The following is a 10,947-nucleotide window of genomic DNA, read 5'->3' as shown; positions in this document are numbered from 1 at the left end:
AATCATCACCACGGGGTCACGCGAGTAAGGAGAGGCATCCCACACGGGAGCCAGCCCCAAGGCCTCCGGCTTGCCGTGGAAGCGCTGGTGCCGGCGGAGCGTCGAATGGTCCTTGTAGTTTTTCCCGCACTCGCTGCACTGGAAAGAGCGCTTGTCCGTGTGAACAATCTGGTGGCGTAGCAGCTTGGATCGGTAGCTGAAGCTCTTGGGGCAGTCGGGGCAGGTGTGGGGCTGCCCCAAGGCGTGCGTGAGCTGGTGCAGGGCCAGCAGGCTGGGCAGCGGGTGGTGGTGCTGCGTGGCATGGCTCCGCTGGTGGCGGGAAAGGCTGGAGTTGCGGGTGAACGTCCGCCCGCAGTCAGTGCACTGGGGGACCTCGCTGCCTTCCAGCGAGCTTTGGTTGGCGGGCTGCAAATCCAGGCAGGGATAGCTCTCCCGGCTGTCAGAGCGGAGGGGCCCTCCGTCGCTGATAAGCAGGCAATCGGCATCTTCCTCCTCCTCAATCCATCTGTGCTCCTCACCATCCCCTACGCGCAGCTCCACTATTTCCTCGCTCTCGCGGTTTCCAGCACGCAGCTCCAAGCTCTGCTGGTGCCCAGGGGTCCCAGGCAGGAGCGCCATAATTTTGCCGCTGTGGAGCTCCGCGTCCCACCCATGCTCAGAATCCCCAACGTGGAGCTCTAGGATCTCCTTGTCCTGCTGGAGCTCCAAGGGTGGGTTGCCCTCACTATTTCCAGCAGGGAGCGCATCATCTGCCTGCTCGCCACCCTGCCCGTCCGCAATCCACTCATATTCCCACTCCTCCTCGCAAAGGTCCGAGCCCGGTCCAAGCTCAGCGTCTCCCGCGCAGAGTTCCCCGCCGGTCCCTCCTTGCTGCCGCCACTGCAGCTGGTGCACCTGGAGGTGTTGGATGAGGTTGGAGCGGCGGCTGAAGCCTCTCCCGCACTCGGGGCAGCTGTGGGGGCGCTTGCCCGTGTGCACACGGCGGCGGTGCTGCTGCAGGCTGGAGCTGAGGCAGAAGCCGCGCCCGCACACATCGCAGCGGTACGGCCGCTCGCCCGAGTGGGTCTTCTGGTGGCGGGCCAGCTTGTGGCGGTCACAGAAGCGCTTCCCGCACTCGGGGCACTTGCAGGAGGGGTCCCCGGGGTGGAGGCAGCGGTGCCGGGCCAGCTTTGAGCGCTGGGCGAAGCTCTTGGGGCAGCTCGAGCACCGGTACGGCTTGTCCCTAGCGTGCGAGAGCTGGTGCCGAGCCAAAGCGGATTGCCAAGGGAACGTCTTGCCGCAGTCGGGGCACGTGAATCGTGGCTCCGTCCGATGCCAGCGGGGCCTGCTGCTGCTGTCCGTGCTGGGAGGGCTGCTTTTGACAGCCCTGTCCGCACTTCTGAGAGCGCTTCTGGTTCTCGGCACAACCGGAGGGCTGTCCGCTGCTTTCTCTTCCTTCCAGGTCAACAGCTCCTCACATTCAGACTTGCTCAAGAGCTCAGCATCTTCTGGAAAAGAGAAGAAAGAGAAGGATGGGGAAGGATTATGCAGTCATAGGAAAAAGGAAGTAAACCCTCTTTGAATTCTGTGGTTTTACATATCAGGACATTATAACAAATCACCTGTTCCTTAGCAGGTCTTAAAATTAGGTCATTACAACAACACAAGACACATGACACCGTGTCATGATTTACTGTATTTTTCGCTCTATAACATGCACCCGACCATAACACGCACATAGTTTTTAGAGGAAAATCCGTAGGCATGCCACCCGTAGGCATTCCCTCCATAACACGCACAGACATTTCCCCTTACTTTCTAGGAGGAAAAAAGTGAGTGTTATGGTGCAAAAAATACGGTACTTAACAAAAATAAAGCCAAACTGGAGGCACCATGTGTGAAAAACTAAGTACAAAGCTAAGTTCAAAGAGAGTGTGCCTTCTTTCCCCCCTGACTTTATTGTTTTTAATTTTTATTTTATTGGGTTTTATAAGCAGGAATAATGTTATACAAAGAAGTATACCAAGTTTTCTAATGTCACTTGTATATCACAAAAATAGCATAATAAATGCAGGAAAATATCTACAACATAGGTTTCATTATTAGTGGTGAATGCATAAGTTCTTGGTTTATGAATTGGTTTAAACATTAGGAAGAAGAAGAAGAAGAAAGAAAAAGAAAAAGGGGGGAAGAGGCGGAGGGGGAGTGGCAAGTGGGGTGGTTATGCTTCTATCCTTCTACTTAGTCCATGTGTGGGGTTTTGTGTCAGCGTTACTTCTATAGGTTCTCTTACTATTCACTTGTTGTATTTCCTTGGTGGTGAGAGAGGCTGTGTGTGGCTTAGCCTGTGGTTGGTTGTCTTTGGCTGGCTGTAGTTAGTCCCCACCAGGGTCACGGGAGCCGAAGAAGAAGAAGAAGAAGAAGAGGAGGAGGAGGAGGAGGAGGAGGAGAAGGAGGAGGAGGAGTTTGGATTTAATGTCCTGCTTTATCACTACCCTAAGGAGTCTCAAAGCAGCTAACATTCTCCTTTCCCTTCCTCCTCCCCAACTAACACACTGTGAGGTGAGTGGGGCTGAGAGACTTCAGAGAAGCGTGACTGGCCCAAGGTCACCCAGCAGCTGCATGTGGAGGAGTGGGGATGCAAACCCGGTTCACCAGATTACGAGTCCACCGCTCTTAACCACTACACCACAATGGCCAAAGTCTGTACTGCAGTGTTGTGATGTGCACCCCTTATGGGACCCATTATGAAGGCAAGTCGTATGTCTTCCTGACAAACGGGTTCTCAAGCAGTTGTATCTTTCTCAGAATCCATGTTTAGGACTTGAGAGGAGTTGCTTCATAGAATCTTACGAGTTGAGAGGGGCCTCAAATGTCATCTAGCCCAACCTCCTGAGGATGCAGGAGAGCCACCACTACAACCTCCCTGATTGGTTGGCCATCTGGCCTCTCCTACAAACCTCCCTGATAACCTGTCTAGCCTCTAATGAAGGAGAGTCCACCACCTTCTGAATACAACTGTATTTTGTGGAAAGAAACCAGATTTATAACGCATGGCTTAAGCTTAGCTTGTTTCTAACAAACCATGGTTAAGATTAACCACGGTTTACTGAGTTTGGACAACACAATAAGCCGTGTCCAAATAAACAGAAGTGAAAGCTTTCAAATCTGAATGCAGAATAAAAACCAGTAACATCAAGGGCAGCCGTTTTCTCACCAGCATCTCTTGGTGGGACAGCTTTTTTTGATTCCTGGAGATCTTGGAAACACGGATCTGGGTTCTTGCTACTCTCCATCTTAGAGATCAGATCTGGTTTGCGAACTGGAAATCCTGCAAAGTGGAGAAGAGAAACAAAATAAAGAATATTTTAAAGAAGAACAGATTTTTTAATAATAATAATAAGAAACGGGCAGGGGCCAAGGGCAACCTTGCTTCAAACACAAGTGTATTTACACTTTAGATTCTCCTGAGTCGCTTTCACATGCTGGCTGAGTCACTCTCACTCCACCAAGTTGCTGGTGCAGGACAAACACACGCAACTTAACCCTTCCTTGCCCTTTCCCCTCTACATCCATAAACCTTTATTCATTAACGAAATATTCCAGTCCATGAGAACAAAACGCAGTGTGGAATCATTAACTTACGATAACCTTGGGACGCCTAAATGTCACTGCAGGGTCCTTCAAATCGAGCCCATCACATTTAATATCATTAAAAGTTGTTAAAATTTTGTATTTGCATTTTCCTTTTTGATTGTATCCTGAACGTTTGAATGGTGTTCTAGAGCAGGAAGCCATGAAGTATGGTATGTTAATCTATGCAGAGAGCAGCTAAGAATGAAAGATTTATCACTCTGTTTCTACTCAACAGATGACCCATCTGTAAATGGCTCTGAGATGGTGGTTTAGAATGCAGTTAATAAATCAACTGTAATTCAAAGGAGAGCACCGCTACATTTAGCAGTCAAGTCGAGCTAGCAGCCCCTCCAAAGGCTACAACTTCCTGTCATTTTTGATAGGACAAAGGTTTGGCAACACCTCCCCACCATGAATGTAAACAATGGAGCAGCCAAGCTGATTCAGAGATCCTACAGACATTCAATTCTCACCCAGTGACCGGACATTCTCATAATTCTCTAGCATGACCTCCCGGTAGATCTGCCTCTCAGTTTCACCCAGGAATCTCCACTCTTCCTCAAAAAAATACACACCCACCTCTTCAAAGGTCACCAGTGCCTGAAACAATGAAAAATAACATTTAAGCACATGCACGCAGCAGGAAAAAATAATACTATAAATAATACTTCATATTTATATTTATACTTCATATTTATATTTACTTCATATTTATATTTATATTTATAATAATACTTCATATTTATACATTTAACCAGTATAAATATGAAGAAAATTTCCCCCAAAATTATTCAATTTATGTTTGCGAAACTGCATTCCAATAGGAAATAAACCAACTCCTTTTTTCAATAAAGGCATTATCATTTTGTCTCTCGCCTGCACTAACCCTAAATATATTTGTGAGTTTAATCACTTGATTTTTTTAGTTTTCGGTATTCATGGCTCCCCTGAAATGACTTGGGATCTGACCTCCTCCAGGCATTCCTTTCCCCACATGATTAATATTGATTAATATCGTGTGGAAGGAGAAGCAGAGGTGGATCTGAATACACAGCCCTAGGCTGCCCTCCACAAGTTGTAAAGAAAACACCGATAACACATTCATTTTATTGAGCATTTATATTTGTCGTGCGTGAAAAGTGGATCAAAGCTTTGAAAATGCCTGTTTCACTAGTATGATACCCATTTGTTATTTCACTAATTAATGCTTCCTTTTTTTAAAAAAAGAAAATGACATGCAATTTATAGAAACAGGAAATTTGCCGCGCATGAAAATAAAAGAGTTCTCAGCACACCCAAGAAGTCAGCCACCTTTCCCTGTAAAACTCGCTGCATTTCCTCAGCGTTTCAGTCTGGAAAGCGTTGGGGCTGATCTTCAAAACTCTGGAACTATGTATCCTGTGTTTATAATTGGCATTTATGTCACAACGCCACTTTTCAACCCACATCAAATTACTCTGCCATCTCAACCTCATACAGCCTTCGAACCCTGGGTAGCCCAATGCTCCACACTGCAATTTCCAGTAACCCCTTCCCCCCAAAAAAAACCACCCCATGCCTCATGGCTAACCCACATGCCGCCCCCATATGGGGTATCTCACCTTTTCCCCATGTCTCTGAAGCAGAGAAAGGCCTGTCAGGAAGTTTTCTACCAGGTCCACGGCCTGCGAACACGTCTCTGGGTGCTGCTGCCAGACCCAGCTCTGAATTTCCTGAGGCAAAATGGCCAGGAATTGCTCCAGGACCAGCAGCTCCAGAATCTGCTCCTTGCTGCGGCTCTCCGGCTTCAGCCAAAGGCGGCAAAGTTCCCACAGCTGCCCGTAAGCTTTCCGCGGGTCCTCAGCTTCCTGGTAGCGAAACCACCGGAAACCCTGGCGGGCAGTCTCCATGGCAATGCCACCTTCTCCCAAGATGGCCCCCTGACGTTCTGGGCCGTTACAAGCCTCTTGTGTTTCTCCTCCTCCTTTAGGGTCCTCTGATTTCTCTGGAGAAACCCAACTGGCCTGGCCACCCTCCTTAGATGCCACCTCAGATTCCATTAACTCTTCCTCTTTGGAGTTGGCTGCCTTCTGGGTAGAGGCCTCACAGCTCTCAGCACTGTCCCTCTGTCTCGGTTCGGTCTGGGTGGCCTTTTCTACTCTAGGGAGACCTGTGTGTTCAAGAGACTCAACGAAGTCCTCAACGCTCCCTCCATCTATGATCTTAGGCTGGGTCTCCTCTTCCTTTTGAGAGCCTTCTTCAGAAGACACCACACAGGCCTCAATGTCGTCGTCATCTGACACAAACTCAGGTTCTGGTGACTCCTGCTTTTCAGGGTCAACCTCCTCTTCTTCGATAGTAATCACGCAATCCGGGCTGACCATCACTTCCGTTTTGGTCCCTCTCTCTTCTTTGGGGTCAGAGGCGTTTTCAAAAGAGACCACACAAGTCTCAATTTTATCCTCCAGCATCACCTCAGGTGCATCTGCCTTAGATGCCTCCTCTTCTGGAGTGGGGAGAATCACCTGCTGCCGGACTTCCCAACACTGAGGCTTCACAATAGCTTCATGCGGATCCATCCGGTCCTTGCGGGAGCGAGAGCGCTTGAGGATTTCCTTGATGGTCCCAATGGGAGGTGAGTTCTCCTCCATTTCAACACTGATTTGGACCCCTGGTTCTAATGGTGAAGGGAAGCGGAGAACCCAAGTAGCTGATGAGTCACTGTCCTTGGTGGTCATAGTTCAGCCGGCTTCCAGAAGGATGGGTGGTGGCGGTTATCCCACGTTCTGGAGCCTCAGTTTATGTTTGGTGTTTGAGCAGCCATCTCCTGACAGTGGCGAGTTTGAAGGAAGCCAGGCAGCTGAGAGGTGGGAAAAATAAATGTTATATGGTTAAAAAACATAGGTACCGTATTTTTCGCTCTATAAGACGCACCAGACCACAAGACGCACCTAGTTTTTGGAGGAGGAAAACAAGAAAAAAAATATTCTGAATCTCAGAAGCCAGAACAGCAAGAGGGATCGCTGCGCAGTGAAAGCAGCAATCCCTCTTGCTGTTCTGGCTTCTGGGATAGCTGCGCAGCCTGCATTCACTCCATAAGACGCACGCACATTTCCCCTTACTTTTTAGGAGGGAAAAAGTGAGTCTTATAGAGCAAAAAATACAGTATGTGTGTGGAAGGGGGGTACTTAAACATTTCACCCTTAGACAGAAGAGAAGAGGACTCAAACAGAAAAGTCACCTGCCACTACAGAAATAGAAAGAGACTAGAAACACACAATATCATTGCATTTGTTGGTACTTCTGGTCGAAAACTAAATTGGTTTTCCAGTCTGACTTCCACTGCAAAATAATGATGTTGATGATGATGATGTATTTTTCCATGTATCAGACTATATTTTCTCCCAATTTTTTAAAGTTTAAAACTGGGAGTCGTCTTATACACGGAATGTTGCAATTATTTAATTTTGGGCTCAAAAAATAGGAGTTATCTTATACACAGAAAATACGGCAATTTATTATTTACACCCCACCCATCTGGCTGGGTTTCCCCAGCCACTCTGGGCAGCTCCCAAAAGAATATTAAAAGCACAGTAAAACATCAAACATTAAAAACTTCCCTAAACAAGACTGCCTTCGGATGTCTTCTAAAAGTCAGATACTGTAGTTGTTTATTTCCTTGACATCTGGTGGGAGGGCGTTCCACAGGGCGGGCGCCACTACCGAGAAGGCCCTCGGTATGACTGTAGTTTTTATTCATAGAATCATAGAATCGCATAGTTGGAAGGTACTCCAAGGCTCATCTAGTCCAACCCCCTGCAATGTAGGAATCACAGCATAAAAGCTTCCAGTTCATAATGATGTGTAAAGGGCTTTCCGTGGTCACTCCAGCTCCAAAATGGCAGGAAATCACAGGCATTTACACAGGTGCACTAGTTACACAGCAACTGATATGGGATGGAATCCTGTCCCGTGGTTAGTTTCAGCATCAACGCAACCAGTTTGGGACTTAAGCTTGGAGGGTTCTAGAACATTTGCCCGATCAAATGAAGCAGGGAAGGCACAGGGGCACACACCTAATGCAAGGAGCAGATTAGGAAGAGATCTGTATCACTGAGCAGCCTGCTCCATCTGCAGAAGCAAAGAACCTGGAACCTGGGCTATGTCATCAACTGTCAAAGTCAGGAAACTGTTTGCAGAAGAACAGAGGAAGGTCTGCCTTCTTGGCTGCGTGCAGCTCTAAAGCCTTTCCCCAAAAGTCTGATCTGTAGAAACCGCAAAACTTCTCATAGGAAGAAAAGTGTTATGAGACCTGCTAATAGCTCCAATTCCATTTGCTGTTGAAAGAGGAGCAGGGCCTACTGCTCATCGTCTGATTAGGAACACAGGAAACTGTTGGTATTTAACTCCCAGTAAATTAGCAAATTTTTAAAGCAAAAATGTATAAAACAGGGTCAAATGTATGTTGGAAATGTAAGGAAAAAGAAGGCACTTTTTATCATATGTGGTGGAAATGTAAGGTAGTAAAAGAATTTTGGGAAATGATCAGTGGCGTAGCGTGGGTTGTCAGCACCCGGGGCAAGGCAAATAATTTGCGCCCCCTAACCCGTGGATTTGCGCCCCCTAACCCTAACCCCCAGATGTTGCGCCCGGTGCGGCCGGCCCCCCCCTGCACCCCCCACGCTACGCCAGTGGAAATGATATATAATGAGTTGGGGAAAAAATGTTTAAAATAACTTTTTCTAAAAAACTTGGAGCCTTTCTTTTAGGAATCTTAGGAGCTGAAATCCCAAGGGAGCAGAAAAGACTATTTATGTATGCGACCACAGATGTGTGGATGTTATTGGCCCAGAAATGGAAAGAAGATAAAGTCCCTAGCAAAGAAGAATGGCAGATCAAGTTGATGGATTATGCCAAAATGGCTAAAATGACCCAAAGAGTCAGAAATCAGGAAGACCAAAATTTTAATAAGGGATGGGGAAAATTTATAATTTATCTTAAAAACCATTGTAAACAGTTAAAACCGTAAGTAGGATTGGAATAACACCTGTAGTTTAATGGTGATTTTTGGACATAATGGAGACGTAAAAGATTTGGATTATCATAAAAGATACAGGAGGAAATTATTAACAGTAAGATTCACAAAGGGTTGGAGGAAAGTCCAGGAGATTCTTTGGAATCTTGTTTGTATATTGTATATTGGATATGTGATTGTAAAAGTTTGGTCTGAAAACCAAATACTGTAAACAAATTTACACACACACACCAAAGGAACGCAGGAAACTGCTTTCTACTCAGGCAGACCATCAAGCTCAATATTGTCTACACGGACTGGCAGCTCCAGGATTTCAGCCGGGATCCTCTCCCAGTGTCATCGCAGTCGGCGAGTAAAACTCCCCCTTATTGGGAGGCTGTTGCAGCGGCTCGGAAGTCAGAAAGGAAAGTGAAAGGTGAAATAGCCGGGCTCCAAAATGGGGTGGGTCTCGGGATTGCCTCCCAACCCCAGTCGGAGGAAGGAGGACCCGAGGCTGGAATGAATGGAGGGGGCGTGCAAGAGGTCTCAGCAGGACTCCTGAGCTTTCTCTCTTGAAAGAGGGATGGATAGGTTAAAGCCGAGGGAGGGAGACGCCAGGACGCCTGGGTTCCCTCCGCCCTCCCCAGCTGTGGGAGGGAAGCAAGGGGGCGGGGCTGCTGTTTGGGTTAAAAGGCAGCGGCGCCTGTGCCTCCCCTCCGTCTCCACGAGGCTGGGAACCAGCTCTAGGCAAGGGGAGGGGGCGTTGTAGGGAGGGAGGCGAGGATCCGGACTCCTGGCTTCTCCTCCCACGCCGTGCCCGGAGTGGGGCAAGGGGGGCGTTGCAGGGAGAGAGGGAGGCGAGGATCCGGACTCCTGGGTTCTCCTCCTACACCGTGCCTGGAGTGGGGCAAGGGGGGCGTTGCAGGGAGGGAGAGAGGGAGGCGAGGATCCGGACTCCTGGCTTCTCCTCCCACGCCGTGCCTGGAGTGGGGGCAAGGGGGGCGTTGCAGGGAGGGAGAGAGGGAGGCGAGGACCCGGACTCCTGGGTTCTCCTCCCACGCTGTGTCCGGAGTGGGGCAAGGGGGGCGTTGCAGGGAGGGAGAGAGGGAGGCGAGGACCCGGACTCCTGGGTTCTCCTCCCACGCTGTGCCCGGAGCGGGGCAAGGGGGGCGTTGCAGGGAGGGAGGGACAGAGGGAGGCGAGGATCGGGACTCCTGGGTTCTGCTCCCACGCTGTGCCCGGGGTGGGGGAAGCATGTACAAAAAGCAAATTGCCCCCCCCCGCGCACCTTGCGTCTCCCTAGTCGGAAATCCCTATGCACGGAAAGGGAGAGCAGAGCCCTAGTGTCGCCCCCCCCCTACCCAGCCAGGCAGCCCCCCATTAACTCCTGCTGCCGCGCGTTTCCTCCGTCTTTTTTACCTGTTCCAAATGATGATCACGGCGCCTCCTCCGCAGCTGAGAGCTCGAGACTCTTCCGTGGGGAGTATTGGGGGGCGTCTCTCGCCGGCAAGAGCAAGCCCGCCCTTCTCTCTCCCCCTCCGAGCACCGATCGACCGATCGGACTCCCACTCCTCAGGAAATGAGCGCTGCCGCGAGCCCCTCCCGACGAGGCGCTGCCTGCCCTCCCCTTCCGTGTCTCTGCACATGGAGACGGGCGCGATATTGGGGCGGGGGGGGGATCAGTGGGAAGAGAGTGGGTAGGGTTAACTATTCCTTGCCCGGCCTGATCTAATAAGGGGCTGGTTTGCCTGCAAAGATCCACCCACCCGCATTGCATTGCATTGCAACCCTGAGCGCTGCAGAGGGTGCAAATGTGGACCTGAGGCCAGGAGTGTTTACTCGGAAGGAGGGCCTACTGCGTTCGAGAGGGCTTTCTCCCAAGTTAAGGGGGCAGACCACTTTGCAGCCAGAGAGAGAGAGAGATTACTTGCCAACGATCAGCTTGAACAATCGATTGAACTGAGGTGGGGGAGGGGATCAGTTAAAAAGTTGATCTTCAGGAATGGAACAATTTTATTGGGGGGGGGGTTGAATGAGAAAGAAAGCAACTCGCAAAACAATGTGGCTTTTACAAGATGATGCTTTGCTGCCACGTGGGTAAACAAATGAAATGAAAACAAAGTATGCTCTTTCTCTCTTCAGTACAAGGCTTATGTGTATGGCAGTGTATGCAGTTTTAATGAATTAAAGGCTGCAATCCTAACATCTACTGGGGAGTAAGCCCCACAATTTCACTGGAACAACTTCTTTTTAAATTAATATTGTATAACTAACAAAAAGAAACAACAGCAGCTCCCATTAGTAGTGCAATAGCCATTAATACAGCCCATCTCGGTTTA

At 49.2% G+C, this 10,947-nt stretch overlaps 2 protein-coding genes across 2 annotated transcripts in view; both read right to left on the bottom strand.

The window, feature by feature from the left end:
* Positions 1 to 10,160, bottom strand: part of LOC310662218 (uncharacterized protein) — a 32,549-nt gene extending 22,389 nt beyond the window's left edge. The window contains exons 1-5 of the mRNA XM_083408992.1: positions 10,028 to 10,160; positions 5,217 to 6,454; positions 4,089 to 4,215; positions 3,197 to 3,310; positions 1 to 1,487 (exon numbers count right to left, since the gene is read on the bottom strand). Coding sequence (XP_083265118.1) covers positions 1 to 1,487; positions 3,197 to 3,310; positions 4,089 to 4,215; positions 5,217 to 6,332 — 2,844 coding nt within the window. The 5' untranslated portion in view covers positions 6,333 to 6,454; positions 10,028 to 10,160. The remainder of the gene's footprint in view (positions 1,488 to 3,196; positions 3,311 to 4,088; positions 4,216 to 5,216; positions 6,455 to 10,027) is intronic.
* LOC310662829 (pyrin domain-containing protein 1-like) overlaps positions 1 to 10,947 on the bottom strand; it is a 742,864-nt gene that overhangs the window by 210,024 nt on the left and 521,893 nt on the right. The window lies entirely within an intron of this gene.

This window comes from Podarcis tiliguerta, assembly GCF_965153285.1.
Source record: "Podarcis tiliguerta genome assembly, chromosome: 13".
Taxonomy (NCBI): domain Eukaryota; kingdom Metazoa; phylum Chordata; class Lepidosauria; order Squamata; family Lacertidae; genus Podarcis; species Podarcis tiliguerta.
Note: the sequence above shows the minus strand (reverse complement) of the source record. Positions and strands in the feature narration are given on the sequence as shown.